At 29.0% G+C, this 21,935-nt stretch overlaps 1 protein-coding gene across 1 annotated transcript; it reads left to right on the top strand.

Annotated features, from left to right (window-relative positions):
• The first annotated feature begins 8,348 nt into the window (after window positions 1-8,348).
• LOC135927368 (methylcrotonoyl-CoA carboxylase beta chain, mitochondrial-like) lies at window positions 8,349-20,750 on the top strand. Its single transcript, XM_065463336.1, has 16 exons — window positions 8,349-8,445; window positions 8,486-8,552; window positions 8,598-8,679; window positions 8,726-8,824; window positions 8,878-9,005; window positions 12,158-12,270; window positions 12,538-12,651; window positions 12,829-12,893; window positions 12,955-13,063; window positions 13,211-13,294; window positions 13,768-13,840; window positions 16,299-16,375; window positions 18,377-18,443; window positions 19,155-19,311; window positions 19,522-19,728; window positions 20,496-20,750. Exons 2-16 carry the CDS (start codon window positions 8,501-8,503, stop codon window positions 20,614-20,616), a joined length of 1,548 nt encoding a protein of 515 aa, XP_065319408.1. The 5' UTR covers window positions 8,349-8,445; window positions 8,486-8,500; the 3' UTR covers window positions 20,617-20,750.
• The last annotated feature ends 1,185 nt before the right edge of the window (window positions 20,751-21,935 follow it).

Genomic DNA, 21,935 nt, shown 5'->3' with positions numbered 1-21,935 from the left:
TCGATTTTTTTGTCGCGTTTTCTAAATTCACGATTTTTTTTTTTTATCGAATCTTCTAATAAATGAATTAAATTTTTACGTTAGCAGAAATGGATAAATTTTTTTTTAAATTTTGTAGTTTTTTTTTCCGGAAAAATTTGAAATTATTTTTTGTTGATTCGATGTCGAATTTCAGCTTTGAAAGATGATTTGGGTGACAAATATTTCGCTAAGATCGTCGGAGTCAATCATTTTGTATTCACCTAGTGGAGTTATATATTTTTTTTAAAAAATTCATATAAATCAAAATAATTTTTTTACGAATTTTGATGATTGAATTCAAAGAATCTAAAAAAATAATATCCATATTATAGATGATAAGAAAGAAACAAATTACAAAGAAAATAAAGTGACGTTAGATAATAGGGGAAATCAATCGATCAAGAACGGAACTGGGATTAAGTTAAAAGTGCTATTAAAAAATATAAAAAAATATCAGTCATAATAGGAAAAATATATCAAAATCAATAAAAAAAAATTTCAGAATTTATCGAATCAATACATTATATTATTTTATTTTGGATTTAAATTCAAAAAAAAATATTTTTTTTAATTTTCTGTTATAAATTATTCTGGATTCACTCCAAAAAAGCCATTTTTTTTTAAATAACTTTTTTTCGTGGAGTGAATTTGCGGTTTTGTAAGGAAAAATAAATTTTTATTACATGAGCAGCCATTTTGGTTGGTATTTTTTTTTATTTAAAAAATATTGGTTACCTTATTACCCCTACAAGATGATAGGCGTCGTTGAATGCAAATCAGCTGGACCCGCCATTTTGGGAACCCGTATAGTAATTAATTCTCGTGTTAAAAAAAAACTACTATTATTAAATTGATAACTTGCTTCTTTAATAATAAAGTTTGCGGTTAGACTCAGAACATATTTGATAGTGAGTCCCCCAGCTGTTTTTTAATTGACGTACACTTTTATAACGAATGCACCGTGAGTCTAGGTATTATCATGTCATTGGTAGGTAGGTAGTAAGATTTAAAATGGCTATAGCGGGTGGAATATTTATGGTAAATTAGTTTCACCCCCACGAGGAAACTTTAAAAAAAAAACTTTTTCGGCGCCAAACGCGCTCGAAACTAACTTAAAATAATCCCTTAAAAATAATTTGCGTATTTAATTATCTATTCTAATTCAAATATTTTTATTTTTGAGAAAAAATAATATAATTATCGATAATTTTATTTTCACCTGTCATTTTTTTTGTAAAAAAATATATATATTAGTGTTACCTATGAAAATAAAATATGATCCGTCATTGTACAGGTGTCGCGAAAATAAAGACAAATGCCAAAAACTAATTATTCCGTTTTCCTTACTTTGCTGTCGTGTTAAACTAATATGCAGTTTTCAAAAAAAATGGCGAAATATTCTTCCAATCGGTTGTGTTGATGGGGGGGGGGGGGGGTTGCAGATTTCTTAATCAGGCCAGAAATGTTCTAGAAATGGGAAAAGGAATAACACCAATCGTTCTTTTTCTAACGAAATTCCTCCTATTGGGGATAAACTCTTTTAACATTAAATTTATTGATATCCTCCTACATCTCAAATCTACCCCAAAGCGCTTACCCTATCAGAAGTTCATTCCAAATGCTAACAACTATTTCTGGAATACCTAAATGAGCCCGTATAATTACTAACTGATTATTTTTAACCTTAACTCTTACATCCAATGATATCCCTCTGCTAGGCGGCTTGATGCTTTACCTAGTGACAGAGTAAAGGGATATTAAGTGATGATGAATTAAGAATTGCGGTAGGCCTTTGTCTGGGATGTCATACATCGCCTCACCAGTGCATTAGATGTTCTAACAGTTGATAATTAAGGTAAACATTGTTTACTTTCTCTAATTCAATAGGTCTTTCATTTAATAACTTACGTTCAGATTGTGTCACTATGACTCCCTAGTAGAGAGGTAGGATATCGACTTAGCCGATAGCCACGAGATCAATAAATATTAAAAATTTCCATCTAGATTCATATTTAAAGTTCTCGTCTTAAATTCGTGCAGATCCTTTAGAACCAAATTATGCTTGCAAAATGACCCCAAAAACCATGTACTTTAAACAAACAAAAAAAATTAAATTGGAAATATTTTCCAGGTTTGGGTTCGATAAATAACAACGGTTTAACCGTTTAGTTCAGGTTTGAATATCTAGAAGAAGGTCCAACCCGACCGAACCGAGTTCTGCCGGATAGTAAACGGGCAAAATCACATTTTTACTAGCGTCGATGTTATATTCCCGTACCAATCAAATCCAACATGTTTTCGATATAAATATTTTTTTTTACCTCATTTAAAATCCTACATCATCCTCAGTTGTGGGAGCTTTGGTATCAAAAATTTTGAAATTTTGTGGAGCAGTTTAAAAAAAAAATGTTTAACTTAAAGTCAGCGCAGAGCTTAGCTACCCTTAATTCCACCAGGAATCAAACTCAAAATATCATTTCACTTCATCAAATCTTTCATTTTAACGAGATATAATATTTTATTTTCTTATTTAATTTGTAAATTGGGAACAAAGTTAGTCAAAATGTATATATTTTTTTTTGATAAACAAATATTGAAGAAAAAATATATATATTCATTGATTGTTAACAACGCACACATGTTAGAGTCACGTAACATTTTTATTTTCAATATTTTTCATTTATTTAAAATTTTTTTTACTTTTCTTTCTTTCTTTCTCGTTTGTAAAGTGTCGCTCGCGTTCGTTAAAATTAAATAATTATGCGAAAAAGGTATTTAGGGCGTCTAGCGTCGTTTCACGCCTTTTAACAGCTGATTAAGATTATTTTTTTTAAAAACCAACAATATTTTAGCTTAAATCACTAATTCTCGGTCCAATTAAGAAATTTAGTTTATAGTGTCTAACGTTATATTTTTTTAATATAAAACACCTTTTAAGGTGCGGTATTTTTAGATAAAAACAAAAATCAATATGAAGATGGAGGAGGTAAACATTTGGTAAAAAATACCTCAAAACAAAAACTCATCAATTTCTAGTAGATGATGAATGATGACGTCATTAAAAAGATTTCGTAAATTCGACCTGTTTCAAATTGGTAAATGATGTATAGCTTTGAACGTTATTGATTTTTTTTAATTCATATATTTAGATAGAGTTGTAATTTTTTATCTTAAACAAAAAAAAATTGATGTTTTCGAGTGACGTCTGTGGCATTTTCGGTTCGATGCATGTATCTCGATCCTAAAGTTGGTTCGAATTCAGCGAGAACCATGTTTTTTTTCTAAAGCCTGCTAAGTGGTTCAGTCATTTAGAGGATGATATGCAGTAGATCGGACTAGAACACGTGATCCCGTATCACATATTAAAAAAAAAAGTGTCTTTCTTATTGATTTTCCTGAAACAAATTTGACATTCGAAGCAGCCAATAAGAATTAAGAATATTTTTCTTAGAATTATCTTTCTTAAACAACGAGCTGTGAACGAACTTCCAGTAAACCATATATGATCAAAAACAGACCGGGAGCCAATCAGAATTAACTGGGTAGAAGCCTATTCGATGAACAGTTGAACGCAAATCAGTGAAGCAAATTGATCTTGGTAAAATATTCAATTATTTATGCAAATGCGAAACATTGCCGGGAATATTATAAAAGTTAAGGGGAGCGAGAATATAGATTTAATTCCAATCCAGTCCCTAAATACCTACCCCAAACAGATGATTTGTTCATTAAAATGCGTGTCGAAGCGTCGTCGAATACAAACAGCTGGTGACACGCTATTTTTGGTTTCCAGTATAAGAAATTTTTTTTATAATCAATTTTTAATGCATTATTTTATATACGGAAACCCAATATGGCGCGAAACCAGCTGATTTGTTCTAAAATTTTTATACGCCATTGATAGTAGGTACGTTATTTACGATACTTTTACCTATCCAAAAGTACAAGAGGCCTTGTAACGTTTTACAATACCAAGGATAGATATATCGAAAATATTTTTAAAATAATTATATTTTTTATCAGAGAAGTAATTACGGTACATTAAGAAATATTAAGGTATGCCTAGAGGATATTTTTCATATTATTTTTTTAAAAAAAATTGACAATATTAAAAAAAAAATTATATTATTTGCCAACCAACTCAAAAATTTAAATCAAATTATTGAGTTTTATCTTAAAAGACTATTTCGTCGAATAAACAAAAATAAAAAAAAAGAAATCTAGTTTGGACCAAAATACGAAAAAAAAATAAAATACAAAAAATGATGATTGAATTTGGCATGCCAATGCTGCCTATAAACTTCCGGTGCTAAGGTTCAGAAGCCAGAGTTTGTAGGTGTTTCCAATCATTTTTTTTCTCTAACACCGCTCTTCTCAAAAATTTAAGAAATATAGATGGACCCATGGAACAGATCATTACAACGTAGACGTCTAAGCATTTTTAAAAACCATCCGATAAAATGCGCTATTTGAACGTGTGTCTATATATATTTATTTATATATTATAATGTGGCATTAAGGAATTTGGTGTAACAATTATCCAACATTTCCTGGTCAAGTCTTCCGTTAAATGTTGAATCAACGTTAATTCAAGCATTGTGGGTAGAATTTTTGTTTAAAATAATTAATCGAGGGTAACCCACCAAATTTCGTGTCGAAATTTCTAAGGTAGAACTCTATACTATAGATCTGCAAAGTTAGGCCCGACCCGTACAAGACCCGAACGGGCTTCGGTCCGGGCCTAATTCTTATTAACAATAATCGGTTCGGTCCGGGCCTAATATTTTTAAAAAAATTCGGGCCTGGTCGGGTCGTACCCTGGAAATTTTTTTAAAATATATTTAAATTTATCAATTTTATATTGAATAATTTTTTATGTAAAATAAAAAATTTTTGATTTTATTCATTGAAACTAAACGCCATATAACAATATGTCTTTTATTTTGAGTAATTACAAAAATTAATTTCTTCTATATTTAAATAAATTCGAGCCGGGCTTGAAAAATTATGCCCGATGCAGATCACTACTCTATACACACATGGTAGAATACGATTCTGGCAAAATTAAAAATGCGCCCAAAAAATGATTCAAATTGTGAAGATTCTTCCATACTCAGCCGAATTCCTACATACCACCCCAAGTTATATTATATATTTAGAGCCCTGGGGAAGGACCTTCATAGTAACTAACTCGAACAGACATTCCATGGACTTGGATCGAGTATAGGGCCTTGATTTTATGTTCATCTGAGCTAGCTGGATTTGGAGAATTATTTGCTTAAACCCTGGGCCAGATTTTATTTGATCAAATTGGGCCGGGTGAGAAAAAATAGGTCCGATGTAGGACATTAGTTATAACAATAAAATTTCCTTTTTACCCGCGAGGGAAAACATTTCACCGGGCAATTGGGCCTCTATCGAACGGCCACTCACTTTAAAGAATTTAAAAAAAAAAAAAATTTGTCATAAATTTTATGGACTAAACAAAACTAGGTGATGTCAAAGGATTTTTTTAAAATATTATGACGCGAAAATACATGAATTCTAGGATGATATACGAAGGTCCGACCACTACAAGACAGAATTAAAAAGCCAGGAACAGATGAAGCTCGAAGATAAGAACAGGATTCGCCCTAAGCCCTCTTCTCGTTTAGACGTTCAACTTCCTCAGCAGGCTAAAAGTCGACTAATTTGGCTCAATCTTCAAGCGCCTGTCGGAGAAAATCCGTCAACATTGAAGTGTTTTAATTTGTATCAGTTTTTTTTTTCAAATTTGAGCCGCCATCTCTTTAAGAAAAATCACGAGCCAAGATGATAGTCTTCGGCTAAAAACTAGGTTTTGCCGGTTTAAAAAAATTGGCTTAAACGGCTAAAAATATAGTAATTAACCAACTATACCCATAAGGTAGTATTATTATTAAGATAAAGATTTTTTGGTAGATCTTAGGCGAGATTTATGGATAATCGAAATTATCTTTGTGAATAGTGAACACAGGACGAAGACAGTGCCAAAAAAATGAATATAACAATAAGAAGCAAAATATTGAATGTCAGACCAAACGATATTGGAACAAAGGCCTAATTTATAGTAAAACGCGTTTCGTACGCGATTACGATATTTAACGCTATCAAGATCAGCTGATTCTTCGCAGCTATAATAAAATTACATTCGTTTTTTTTTTCAAAATTTTATCGTAGCGTTTTCGCTCCATATATATTGGCTCGATTTTGGAAATAACGCGGCGTTATTTACCGCACCGCTGGAACAAAACGCGTTTATCTAGAAAATGAGGCGTAAGGCTAATATTTTATTACTATTGCATCATTTTATATCGAATATCAGAAAAAATAAAAAATTCGCTTATCTCATTATTTTAATGAGTCATTTATTTTGGATATATTTAAAAAAAATAGGAGGGGGGTGTGTTTGGTTATTCAAATAAATGCAGCGTTTTTTGGAATAAATTAAATAGGGAGGGAATATAAAAGTAAACAAAATATGATGAAAGATAAACGAATTTATTTTTCACAAAATACAAAGCGACTTGTTCAGTTTGAGCATATCCAAAAATAATGATTGGGCTCTAAAATTAAATTATTTTCCTTTAAATCATTTTTTGTAGAAAATTTTTTTTTCTCACAGAATATATTTGTGTGAGATTCATATATATTAAGTCCTCAACCCCCCCCCCCCCTTGGTCCAATAAGTAAAATATAATTCATCCAAATATAAAATGGGCATCAGCTATGTTTGTTCATTAAAAAGGGTACCCTCTTAGATTTTAATAACATTGATTAATATGTCTCCCCTCATGTTAGAGCATGTAGATATTTACAAATAATTTAACTTAATTTATTCTCAGGATATTACATGTTATATAATATGGAGTTTCTATTGATAAATGTAAGTTAATAAGTAGTATTAAATGTTATTACTTTACTATTAAATTCTTGTTAAATGATGATAGGGCCTATTATAAGTTTTTAGAAATAAATTTTGGAACAAATTCCTTTTATAGTCCTAAGTATCTATAAGTAACTAAAAAATAAGTATAGAAATTTTGAATTGATATTAATATTGTATTTTAGGAAATAAATGGAATTTATATTATTTTCAAAAATTAATCATGACTAAAAAGTTTTAATCTTAAACAATCCTTTTTATCTAGGTTCCAAAATTTGGTGGTGCACATTAAAATTTTTAAAGAAATAGAATGCATTTTTTTTATGAAGCAATAAATAATACTTCGTATATATATACTTATTTTAAATATTATTATATATTTCTGAGGCCAAACAATAAGATTGTATTGATTTTTAGCAATCTAAATATTCATACAAATTTATAAAACAAAGTAGACTATTATACATGTGATATTAAAAAGGAAAAAATATTATATTTAACAAATATAATCATTTATTTTAAAATATAATCTAGTATTTGAAATAACTTACAAGTAGTATATTGCACAATTTTTCAGATTTTAGAAATATATGGCCATTTAAATTACAAATCGACTAAATATATTTGAAATGAAAAAATAAATTAATTTAAATAAAAATGATTCTTAATTTTTTAATAGAGAAAAATATAATATAATATTGCATATAAATGTTCATTATTAAAAAATTTATGAATAAATATTGAAATAATTTTTATAAAAAATTGAGTTAAGAATTTATTGCATGAACTTACTTTTAAATTTTAAAATGGAGGGAGTAGACTTCAATATAATATAAAGGTAGTTAGTTAATTTATTTTATTGCGAAACCTTAGCTGTTTGAATAAAATATTAATGAAATAGAATGCTTATTTTAAGAATAAGTAATTATTTTGAAGAAATAAAAGGGTTTAGGTTGAATATTGAGCACGTAGAATTGAGCGATGATTATAATGATCCGATCAGTATGATCAAATTAAACTATATTATTTGAGAAATTGAAAAATCATTTAAAAACAAAATATTTATTACGGCAAATGATTATATAAAATAAAACCTCAAATTTTCTTAGAAATCATAATCATTTAAAGAATATGTTTAGTTTGTTAATCGACTAGACTTATTTTAAAAAACGGAAATCAATATTTTATCCAGAAAAAAATGACCCAATCATGATAATTTTGGTCAAGATAGCCCAAAGGTTAAGACGTCTAAGTCTAGGCAATATTTGACTGAATAAAATATTGGTTTTGTCGTTTTTAAAAAACGGCTAGAATTGATCTGTTTACACTAAATATATTGGGTGGACCCTAACCATATATTAAAAAGTTTATTAAATATGCCTTGTGGACATCATGAAAATCATATGTTTTTTAAATATCATATGTTATGCAAACATAGATACCTCACAAAAGTAAGAAATTTCAGAAACTTTTCTAAATTTGCTTTGCAATCTCAGGTTGATAAGGATCAAGATTTCCAAGTAATATGTCATTTATAAATGAAAAGTTAAATACATTTAGTTCAATGATAAATCTATGCGAAAATTGGTGCTCGATCTCAAAAACAAAACAAATGAAATTGAGAAAGGTATTTCATAATTTCATGTTTCTTTTGTGATCTCCTTAATTATAGGAAATGAAAAATTGAAACTTTATCATAAATCTAAAGGTAAATTGTTAGTTAGAGAAAGAATTGACTACCTGCTAGATGATGGGTATAAACTTTAATTTTATCATAGGTCTTTTCAACTTTAATTTTAGATCACCATTCTTGGAAACTTCTCAACTAGCAGCATTTGGCATGTATGATGACAGTATTAATTCTGCTGGAATAGTTACTGGAATTGGGGCTATATCAGGGTATTTAATTGTTTTTTGTGCACAAAAATAATTAAACATAAAAAATAAAATAGAATTAAATGCATGATAATAGCCAATGATGCAACTGTAAAGGGTGGCACTTATTATCCTATGACTGTAAAGAAACATTTAAGGGCTCAAGAAATTGCTTGGCAAAATATGTTACCCTGCATATATTTAGGTATTTGATGTACTAATTATATTTAATATTTTTTTATTTCAACCCCTAAATTAATAATAAAAAATTTCCATAATCGGTGATAGATAATGTGAAATAATGGTTGTTCTAAATTTCATCTCCATGGTTCAAGTTATATTTATCTAAATGATGAATCAATCACAAAATGAAGTGATCATCTTATGTCACTAATACAAACCTCCCCCCCCCCTCTCCATAATATTTTGATATTATCTCGCTCTAAAAACGTTTATTTTTACAAAAAATGCATGTGACTTGACATTATAATAAAAATCGAAGACAAACTTGCTGAAAATAAGCATTTTTAGCCATTTTGAATCTTTGCTAATTAGGAATCAATTTTAAAAATGAAATTGATCTTGACACCTCCAGGTGATTCAGATCCCCAAATACATCAGAACTATATTTATTTTGTGATATTCTAAGGTAAAGCAATTTAGTTTAATAATTGAGCTTAAAAAAGTTATTCAATAGAAAACAAATGATTATAATTTTTATTTATCAAACATGCTATATATTTTAAGTGAAATATAAAGAGAGAAAGAAATAAAGAAAGAGATTTTTTTTATCAGACATGCAATATATTTCAAGTGAAATATAATATATAATGAATTATAAAATGGGGTAAGTTAGCAAAACAATTAATTTGACTGAATAAAAATTAAGGTATATTTCAACAAAGCTATTAATCAATAAAAATGATTAAAAAAATATTACAATTGATTTAAATAATTATAATAAAAGTATAATAACTAATAGTTTAAATGCTGCTCACAATGATAATATATTTTTAATTTAAAAAAATGGTAATTGAAAGGGAGTGTGGTAATTCTTTCTTTTGTCCTTTTACCTATCTTCTCTATATATAGGTGTATTATTATTGAATCTTTATAGAATGGTATGCTCCTGAAGTATTCTTTCACTTGACTTAATCACTAGAAACTATAAAGGGCTAAACATGATATTACTTTTGTATTTTTTAAGCAATGCATAATTAGCAAGCATAGGGATCCATAGATTAGTCAATAAATTTTAAATATTAATTATTTAAAACTAATGTTTACAATTTCTATATCACCATGAAGATTTAAGCATATGCATAATTAATAAGGATTCATAATTAAATGGGAATTTATATTTTAGTCAACCATTTTTATCAATTTGATCATCAAGATCAATTAATTCATCAGATTCCATATATATATATATATATATGATTATACCAGACATTTGGTAAATGTCTAAATTAAGTCATTTAAAATTTGTATTTTAAGTCCTATAAACAAACAGATTCAAGCACGTAACCAATTGGGGGGAAAGGGCGAAATCTCCCCACCCCCTCATCGCAAATTTGAGTGTTTTCATAAATATCATTTTAAGCTAATAAAAATTTACCCCCCCCCCCCCTAATAAAATTTTACAAATATTTGAATATCAATATTCTAACATAAAACTTATTTTTTATAAATAAATTTTATTAAAATTTCCTTTACATTAACATTATTCTAAAATATTGATAAAATGGAAAAATTTTAAGTCAAAGAGATTGAAATAAAATGGTAATTTATTTTATTATTATGTATAATTATTTTATTAAATTCAAAATTATTAGTGAGTTAGAATTAATAAATATTTTTAATAATAATTTAATTATTAATAATTATCTATAATTTTTTTAATATTTATCATTTTTACTTCCATTTTGCAGAACAGAAGAAATAGAAATACAAAAGTATAAGACTGAGCATGAAAAAAAGTAATGTGTCGTCAGAAGCGATATCATTATTGAATTCAATTGATCAATCAGAGTTTATCATTGCTGCTAGTTGCATCAATAAATTATTTTCCTTACTTTGTAGAAATTTACAAAAACCAAATTTAGATTTGGTTCAGTTATTGATTTGGCGATAGGTAGATACAATAAGCATGAATGTAGATGAATATTTTCATAATATTTATCTAGACGTTGAATCGAAGGCTAAATTTTATTAGACAATTATTGAGATGTAAAATAAATATTGGCTCAACTGAAGAATATTATAAAATATCCATTTTCATCCAATTCTTAGATACTTTTTTATCACAAATAAAAGTACGGTTTTTGGATAAAAAACAAGTCTTTAGCAATCTTCAAGTTTTATTACCCAAAGATCCTTCTTCGTTTTTTAATGCCACTATTGGTAAAATTAGATATAGCAAAATTTTATTCCTATGATATAGATACTGAAATAAATTTAATCAATGAATTCGAATTGTGGTATAAATATTTATTACGTTTAGCTATTTTCCCTGAGCATGCTATTGTTCGCTCATTCGGTGTAAAAAAACCTTGGCTCAATTTCCTAATATTTTAAAGTTGTTTTATATTCTTGCATATTGGCCTATTACAACATGTACGAATGAAAGTTTCCAGCTTGAGAAGGTTGAAAACATATTTACGAAGTACTACTTCCGAATCTCGGCTAAATGGGTTAGCTCTGTTAAATATGAGATTTGGTTCCAACGACAAACGAAATTCTTGATGAATTGGCAACATTTCCACGCAAATTAAAAATCACATTATAGTTATAGTCTTTAATAAAAAAAATTGTATAATATTGTATTTAATAAGAAGTTAAAAAAAAATTATTTTTTAAATTTTTTTCTAGTCAATATTATATATACGCTACTATTAGTATTTTCAATAAAAAAAATTATATTCTACTTATATTGTATGAGAATTTAAGCTGAGGCTAGTTTTTAAAGCAAATTTTATAAAAAAAAAATGACATTAAACTTTATTTCAACTTTACATTTAAAAAAAACTTTATTAAATATAATATACCTAACTTAAATATAATGTAACTAACTTAAAATAATAAAAAAAATAGGCTTGTAATATCCATAAGCACGAATTAGTAAATAATAGTTAAAAATAGAAATATAATTGTTATTAAATTATGAATAATTTAATAGAATAGCTAAAACATAAGACCCGGCAGAAGGCCTGGGAAAAGCTGGCCGAAGGTCAGGTAAGAAGGGTTTGGGGGCGAACCCCCCAAAAAAATTCCCCCCCCCCCATAAGAAAATCCTGGATACGCCACTGAACAGATTACAATTATATATTTTTTTAAAAATATTATTATTGATTGTAGTTGACTCAGGTGGGGCCAATCTACCCCGACAAGCCGAAGTTTTTCCTGACAAAGAACATTTCGGAAGAATATTTTACAATCAAGCCAATATGTCGTCTCTCAAAATACCCCAAGTAGTATATACCATTCCATAATTAAAACCGGCCTGACCGTCACAAAGATTTGTAAGTTTTTTTTAAACTTGGAAGGGATTCCTTATTGACTGATTACGGCCAGGCCATCTATATCTCTGGATGTTAGGGAGCTTTCAGGCTATGTCCTGGCATGTTGCGATTTCGCCATTCCCAAATACAAACCTGTGATAATTGCGTTCTTGGACGTAGGCTAAGAGGATATATATATATTTTTTTTACTATTTCTATTTAATATTATGCATAAAGATAGCAATCGTGATGGGAAGTTGTACCGCTGGAGGCGCCTACGTGCCAGCCATGGCCGACCAAAACGTTATAGTCAAACAGCAAGCCACTATTTTCCTTGGGGGTCCTCCCTTGGTAAAAAAAAAATTTTCTTTTATAAATATTATAAATTACTGCCTCAGAGATGGGGAAAAAAAAATTTTAAAGAAAAAGACCAGTGCACCGATTGAAAATATTATAATAATACACACAAATAAAAAAAATAGATGTAACAATTTTTTTCTAGTTCTCATATCGAATAATTTTTAAAAGGTGAAAGCGGCAACCGGTGAAGAGATATCGGCCGAACAATTAGGGGGCGCGGATTTGCACTGCAAGTTTCAATTATTATGCACTTGTATTATGCTGGAATTAAAAAATTATAAACTGCTTGTTTAGGACATCTGGAGTTTGCGATTATTACGCGGAAAACGATTTCCATGCTTTGAGCCTATGTAAGGACATTGTTAAGGACTTAAATTACCAGACCGACAAAGGCCTTGCTCAGGTTACCACCTGATACTTATCACCAAACACATTGGAGTGAGAGGGAGAAGGAAAAAGTGGAAAGGAAGAATTTATCTAATTATATTATTATTGAATAGAAATGTATCTACCTTATTGTTTTTATAAACATGGCAAGATGAAGATCCAGGATTACGAGGAACCCTTATACGACCCAGAAGAAATTTACGGAATAGTGGGGTCCAACTTGAAAAGGGCCTACGATGTTAGAGAGGTAATAACGTTCCAATATTCATAATTATGCCTTTATTGATTAGCTCAATATTTAGGAATTAAACGAGATAAACAACGATGTTATAAGATAAACTAACCTAAGATGTTTTTGGGACTTATTTTTAATAGTAAAATTAATAAAAAGATGTCGGTAGATAGCCACATACCGATTATTGTATATGGAATTCGGGCTTAGGCGAAGGTGTAATATTGAGAGGTTAGATCCAAAAAAATGTGCCGCCAAATTCCACATAGTTTTTTTTTTAAAAAAACATGGTTTAAAATCTAGATATCAGCAACTTATCTCCTATCTTTTAACATTGAAAGCGTTTTAAAAGTAGCGTAATTTAACTAGAACGCCCCTTATACCGAATTTATTTTAAAATCGCCAGATATTCTTGACTATTAAATCAAGTTCCCTGATTATAACCGAAATATTTTAATTATTTTTTTTGCGTTTTTTTTAAAAATAAGCTGATTATGAGGATAGTTGACGGAAGCGAATTCCGCGAATTCAAAGCCTTATACGGGGATACCATCGTAACGGGTTTACTTTATTTTATAAAAAAAAATTTTTTACCAATTTAATTTTGAAAAAATATCATATTCGTCTTATTTTGTAAAATCATTGAGGGGAAACAGAAAAGTCAGGCTATTCATTTTTATATATGAACCAATGACATATATAATACTTAGACTGACGATTCATTTCTAAAAGTGTACATCAATATCAGCTGGAGACGTCATCTTGGATACACTAATCATTATTAAAATTTTAAACGAGAGCCTAATTTATTCCAATATCTGATGCAAAATTTATTAAAGAAATACCGGATTTTATAAGGAAGCTAGTTATCAATTTAATACTAGTTTTTAACATGAGAATAATTCCTAATACAAAATGGCGGGTCCAGCTGATTTGCTTTTAGCGACGCTTAAAAATGGGTTAGGGTCCACTAGATCGTATGAACATTTGTGAAAAAACGTCAAATGACCTAAAATGGCCACAAATATATTTGAAGCGTTATAAAATTGTATAATTTTGAAACGTTGTAACAGATTTGACAAATAAATTAAAAAATGCTCTTTATTTTAAATTAAATTTAAATGGCTAAATGGTAATTAATATTTATATTAATACAAGAACAGTATATATTAAAAAATAAATAGCAGATAATTTATAATATTTTAGCAAACTCTTAATACTCTAGATCCATTTATATATAATAGACAGCACAATTGTTTTATAAATATATCTTTGATATAACATTATTAAAATTTATATCAAATATCTCATAATAAAAATTTTAATTAATATATAAAAATGCAATCTCTTTTTTTTGCATGATAATGTATAAATTGAATTAAATTTTTGTTAGAATAGTTAATATTATTGTTGTATTTTGATTTAATCAAACTATATAGAACCATATGATTATTAGAATTTGAATAATAGCTTTGTTTAAAAATGATATAAATAGCAGATAATTTACAATATTTTAGCAAACTCTTAATACTCTAGATCCATTAATATATAATAGACAGCACAATTGCATTATAAATATATCTTTGATATAACATTATTAAAATTTATATCAAATATCTCATAATAAAAATTTTAATTAATATATAAAAATGCAATCTCTTTTTTTTGCATGATAATGTATAAATTGAATTAAATTTTTGTTAGAATAGATAATATTATTGTTGTATTTTGATTTAATCAAACTATATTGAACCATTTGATTATTAGAATTTGAATAATAGCTTTGTTTAAAAATGATATAAATATCTAAAAGATACTATTTACTTGGACTAATGGTCTCCATAAAATATGCACTCTTTGTTTTGTCTAGTTTTCTAAAAAAATTAATTATTATATGCAAATTAAATAATATATACTTTAATTTCCAATTTTCTTATTGATAATTGTTGCGATTTAGCTTTAATCTCTTGGATTTTCATAATTATTTTGGGAACAAACTACTTTGGGAACGAACTATTGCAAATTGGCTTTTTTTGGGGAACGAACTATTGCAATACGACAAAAAACCTATTTCCTAAATTTTCATACGAATTAGAGGGACGATACCTAAAAATGCATTTTAAGAATCGTCAGTCTAGGTATTATATATATGCCATTGACTTAAAACTAATAATTCTTCGAATTGTTAAATCCTTTTTATTTATAATTTTTATTATTCAAAAATTTCACGTCAAAAATACATTATTTTTTACAAATGGAAGATCTTTTATATGATCATAATATCTATTGCGAAAAATAAGGAATAATTAATTATACTTTCTATTCATTTTTTCTATGAACTACAACATGATATATCAACGGTATTAAACACCTTTGCCGTTTTTGGGGGCTAAGGTGTCATATCAATTTAACTTGTAAATTTTCATAACATTACTGTATTCACTCCGTTTTCCAATAATAATTCTTTCAAAATCCTCCGTGATTCCTTCCGCGACTCTTCCCCAATATAGCCACTACCCCTTATCGATTGAGATCGCATTCTCTTATTAGCCAATGGCTCTTCCTACGTGGAATACGATGAATTACTTTGGAGTCCTAATTATGCACTTTTACCCATGCCACACAATTTATAGACCCTTCTTAAACAGCTGATCACACCTCGGGGGTCCGCCGATATATCCGAAGGGATCACCAATCTTGAGGTTACATTGCTCCACCTAAGTATCCCCTTATGTCCTACCGATCAACAACAGGCTCAATTATCCTCGACTCTTATCCATATCTATCATCAAGAATCAGGAATACACCCTGTTAAGTGTCAGGAGTCAGAAATATTAAAGGGCGAGATATGATAGCCCTGACATTCATGTCTCCATCAAATTTTACGTACTTTTCTTGCGGCGCTTCAGGAATGAAAATAGGAAGAAAAAAAAAGAAATCTTACATTATGACATTTGATAAATTTTCCAAATCATTCAAAAATATTATATATATATAATCTTTATTTTTACCGGAATAGGATATAGCAAGATTCACGGCATCCAAGTCGGCATTATAGGCAATAATGGAGTCTTATTTTCCGAATCTGCCCTAAAGGTTAGTTTTATCACGAGCTAGAAATATGAGAGAAAGAAGGGAAGGAATCGATAAAATTGAGTTATATATTACGAATCATGTTATGCATGAAATTACATTAAACATATTAGCCCTCGAGAAAAACGAATCAAGTAAAGGATATTGTTTCCTGTCCTGAATAGTTGGTTTTAGATTCTAAATTTAAGCCCTGTTTTCCAGGGTGATATTTCCGGTTCCAAACTTATTTTATAACTAAATATACTACACTAATGATCTGCATCGGGCCTAGTTTTTCGAGCCCGGCGCTCAGCCCGATCCCAAACGATTTTTTTTTGTCCCGAAAAGCCCCACCCGGAAATAGAAATTATACCCCCCCCCCTTTGGCCAGAATTTATTTAGATATTATACAAATATAAATTTTTCTAATATAGTTTTATAATTTTTTGCACTGAACGTAATCGAATTTTAGATCATCTTACCAACAAATAGAAATTATAGGAGCATTGTGTCTCGCGAGAATATTATATAAATATATCATTTCTATTTAAGACCGGTTCGGCACGAATTTGTTTTACTAGGTCCCGGTCCAAGTCCAACCCGAACCAATATGAAGTAGGCCCAACCTGAAGCCCGTTCGGGCAGGCTTACTTTTTCAGATTACTGCCCCACCTTATTCTTATGCAAGAGCACCCAGGCTTACATTAAATCTTAGGAATTCATAAATAATTATTGATCTCTTAAGAAAAATTAAAAATCTTAATTAATAGCAATTATATATATAATTAGTGTATAAATATATATTTTTATAATTAATAAGAAAATAATACCTTATCGCTACGATCATTCAAATAGTCTCATATAGAAAAAACAATCATCTGCTTTTTTAAAAAACAATCGTCTGCTTTTTTTAAAAAAAACAATTATAACTTAATTAATTTATACCATTAATTTTATTTTCTTCAACTGGATAAAAGCGTGAACAAATATAATTGCCAGAACAGATGAAATTATGGAAGAAAGATGAATTAATTTGCCATATGTTAATTTTCCATTAGAGATATATTAAAGAAATGTGTAAATATCGGTGGTTTTCAGCCTTCACAGATTAGAGGACATCTTAAGAGGAATTCTTCAAAAATAAAAAAAGTTTCATGGAATTTCTGCAATTAATATCAACCTATCTACTAAGATAGACATTCTTTCTATAATATAAAAAAGCTCATTTGAAATGTTTACATCATGCTATTTCATATAGTCTAAGAAGAAACTATTTATAACGACATTACTAAAGCAGATTATTGGTAGAAATAGTTAAATTAGACAAAATACAACGGGGAACTCAATCATTGATGAATTAAAATATTGTACAGATTTTGTTGCAATATGAAATAAAGTTATAAAGACATAAGCAAAATCTTCTATCCTTATTGCTTACAAAGAATAGTTAAGTTTCCACATAGCATAATAGTATGGGGTTGTATAAGTGCAACAGGTATTGGATATATTATGTTTAATATAATAATGACTCTTAAATATCGATATCGTCAACTAAGTGCTGATTCTACCAATTCATTTGTTAGGACAAGTCAAACCTTCCAGTGAGATGGGTTCCCTTTTTCATACCACTAAATCTGCAAAAACCTTGAAAGGATCATAATATAAATCTGTTACCATTCTCCAGATAGGATCTTATTGAAAACATATGAGATTTAAAACGAAAGTTTAGAAATCAGCGACCTAGAACTAAATTTATTTTGGAGAATAAATTAGTTTATAGTTGTCACAAAACGTGTATGTCACGCCTCAATCAAAGGTAAAGGTATATGCAACACAATTTTAATATAAGTGGGCAAGTGTACAATAATATTAAATAATATAATTTACAATAATATAAAATAATATAATTTAACACAGGTCAATTTATGATTAGCTAAGCGCTTTATAGAAAGCTGTTTTTAATCTTAAATTAAATATTGGTAATATTTTATTTTAATATATATTTTTTTATATTGATTGGTAAAGGCTACTCATTTCATTCAGCTTTGTTGCCAGAGAAAAATACCGCTCATCTTCCTGCAAAATATAACTGGTAAAACTTTTTTTAAAGAAAATATAAATTTAGACAATATAATTTTAAATCTTTTCCTAAAATCTTAAAAAAATATGTTTATCATTAATTCGATGATTTTTATTTTGAAAAGGATTATTTTAAAGCAGATAGCACTGTCGGCCCTGATTTTTTTGAAAAAATATACTCGGCCCGGGTTTTATGTTTTCAAAGCCGGCCTGGACCGGATTTTTTTGCCCCGACCCGGGAACATTTATATAAATTAAAATACGGCTCGAACTTAGGGCCTTCAGGTCCCCGATTTTAAGGGTTGTATTATTAGGCGGATATTCGCCAAAAAAAAATTAACCGTTTTATAATAAACGCGCATAGGACGCTACACAAACGCGAGTCTGAGGAGCGGTTCCTTTTAGTTTCTTTATATAGGTAAATTGGAATTGAGGAGCTATAGATATGAAGAGGCATGTAAAAGAATAGCGAGACTCTTGGATGATTAGTGTTTGTGGCTTATGGATTATTTACATGATTCCTCTCTCACTCTAAGGAATTTATTATCGCGTGAAGGAATCAATTCCGCTCGAAAGTCCTTAATCCATTTTGGCTGACTTGCTCTATTTTTAGACGGACATGAAAACGAAGAATATTAAACTTTACAGCGCGGAAAATTTAATTTAGAAACGTTCATTTTTATTTTATTATTTATACCATTTTTTTAAAAAAAAAATATGAAAGGTTTTATGGTAGGCCAAAGAGCCGAAAGCGAAGGAATAGCTAAGCACGGGGCCAAAATGGTGAACGCGGTTGCTTGCGCCACTGTCCCCAAAATAACCTGCATAGTTGGTGGGTCTTACGGGGCCGGAAATTATGGGATGTGCGGGCGAGCTTTCAAGTTTTTCAAAAAAAAAATACTTTCTTCTCGCTTCTGCTATATTTAAACGTCGTTCTTGATGACTTCTTTTTACACCCCCCGTTTAAAACGCAAAAACGCTATTTTTTACCGTCATTATTTAGCTCAGCACCCTGCGTTCAAGAAGTGATCTAGGACTTATAGTTATTTCAACATAGTTTATTCCCTTATTTATTTATTTTTACATATTAGTCCTCGCTTTTTGTTCTCCTGGCCCAATAGTCGCATATCGGTGATGGGTGGGGAGCAAGCGGCCAATGTTCTCGAACAAATAGCTGCCGATAAAGTGGCTCGCAACGAAGGACGGAAAGCGTTGAGCGCCGAAGAAAGTGGGAAGATTAAAAATCCCATCTTGGAACAGTTCGAGTTTGAGGGCAGCCCTTATTATTCTACAGCCAGGTAATGGGTATTTTTTTAAATTTTATTTAATGATATTAGATGACTCTGGCCTTTTATCGTTTGATGATATTGGGCATTTCTTGAGTCATTATCTTTTTATGGACACATGTTAAGAAAGTTACCTTTTGAAAATAGCAAGCTATTTTATATAAATATAATGACCCATTTACACCCTATTTAGGCATCTTCACTCTATTTTAATTTAAAAAAAATAATATTTATATAAAACCATCCTTCAAGTCTAGAGTGGCTATCACTTACTTTTAGTTGTTGCCTTTTATTAATCCCAAATTAACGTTGTGAACAATGGGGTTTTAATTTTATAACAAATATTTTTTAATATAACGGAAATTATTTAGAGCTGGATTATTCCACAATTTTTAACATACCGATTCAATATTTTCACCTCTCTATTTCGTCAGATTTCTAAGCCTTTCCTACATTCATAGGCAAAATGTCTAAGCTTAGGCAATTTACTTTTAGCCATAACTTTGCGTATTTATTTATTCCAGCCAATCAGAGAATTATTTACAGTAAGACAGTAAAGGAAGAAGATCAAGTTGAGTCTTGGAATGCTTAACTTATACTTTAAAGTAATCATTTTCAATGGTTTTAATCTCATTTCGGGGTAGTGATATTGACTCCTAAAACAAAATAATTTTGTGAAGTTGGCTATTTGAAAAAACGATGATAAGATATTTAAGTAATTATTTTTGTAACCTTAGAATTTTATAATTATTGAACCATGCTTATAACACAAAAAATAGGTTATGGGATGACGGGATTATAGATCCTCTAGACACGCGGAAGGTGTTAGCTTTAAGTCTTTCAGTTTGTCTCAACGCCCCTATCGAACATCACGTCAAATATGGCATATTTAGGATGTGAAAACAAATGGCGATTTAATAACATCACTTCAATTTTATATTTTCAGTGATCTTCGTTTATTATAGTATATATTTGTTTTCTACATTTTATATTTTAAATAATCATATAAAATAAAAAAATTATTTAAGCTCCAATCGTCTTTTATTATATCAAAAAGTGCTGAGATTAGGAAACACCGTCGTAACTCAATATTTTGGCCAGAGAAATATTGCTTAAACCTCAATATTTCGCTATTAGAATGTCCAAATCTTTGTGCCAGCAAAATCTTTAGGTTTTTGCTTAATATTCTTCTAGATAAAATACTGAGTTAGCCGTTTTATCAAAGGTCGTAAATGGTAAAGAAATGTTTTTCGGTTTTATAATTATTCAACTAAACATATTAAACAATACAGTAAATCTATATTCCAGGGTCCACAAAAATTTTCAAATCTGATAAAATGAAAAGGAACTCACATTCAGAGTGATTCAATCAGGAAAAAAAAATGACTAGAAAATTTTAAAAGAATCGGAATTGCGATACTTAAAAAAAAAGTATCTGTATCGCTATCTTATTTTTTTTATGGAAAGATCAAGTTCGCAAATCGAATCAAAAGAATCGTTTAACGTACACGCCGTCAACCCCATAGGTATAGGAGGACCACCCCTCCCCAAATTTTTTTTTATTTAACCCTAAACGCTTACAACGGAACCGCAAGACCAGTCTCGGCGTGTATAAAAAAATTTTTTCTGAAATAATTGTGATTAGTGATGAATTTGAAAATTATTAATATCATTCTTTTATAAATGCTACTTATAACTTACCTTACTATATATGGTTAATTTGATTGTATGATTCTATACCACCTAAAATAATTATAATTAGTATATAATTTGAAAACAATTTTATTCTTCTTATATAAACTAGTAAAGTATTTTCTAACGATAGATATAAATATTTTTCAATTGGAAATATGAGAAGTGAATCAACGTGGTATATTATTTTATGATTGCAACAATTTTTAAATATACTTTGTTATTAAAATCTTTAGGCTTAAACAATATATTTTTGGCTAAAATATTAAGATGTCCATTTTCGAAAATCAGCTGAAATGAAGCCATTTTGTATTACTACTCGGTAGTACTTCGGGGTATATTAACGGAGTTAAGGAGTTTATAAAAAATTTTCATTAAAAATATCTTCTTCGATAATATTGTCGAAGTCCAGCTATCTTTTTCATATTCAATTATTTTAAATCTTTGCGCTAGATTTATCCATGCTTCTCGTCAAATTGATTATCTAGGTTCTTAATTCCATTTTCTTTTTGAATAAAGAATGATTC

This window comes from Gordionus sp. m RMFG-2023, chromosome 3 (genome assembly GCF_954871325.1).
Source record: "Gordionus sp. m RMFG-2023 chromosome 3, tfGorSpeb1-WG-v2, whole genome shotgun sequence".
NCBI classification, from domain to species: Eukaryota; Metazoa; Nematomorpha; class Gordioida; order Chordodea; family Parachordodidae; genus Gordionus; species Gordionus sp. m RMFG-2023.
Note: the sequence above shows the minus strand (reverse complement) of the source record. Positions and strands in the feature narration are given on the sequence as shown.

Bases quoted from the DNA above. Each gene is read 5' to 3' on its own strand.
- LOC135927368 (XM_065463336.1), top strand. From the start codon at position 8,501: ATGCGAAAATTGGTGCTCGATCTCAAAAACAAAACAAATGAAATTGAG. The intron at 12,271-12,537 runs GTAGTATATACC...TTATGCATAAAG, and splicing joins CGTCTCTCAAAATACCCCAA to ATAGCAATCGTGATGGGAAG. The intron at 19,312-19,521 runs GTTTTTCAAAAA...TTTACATATTAG, and splicing joins ATGTGCGGGCGAGCTTTCAA to TCCTCGCTTTTTGTTCTCCT.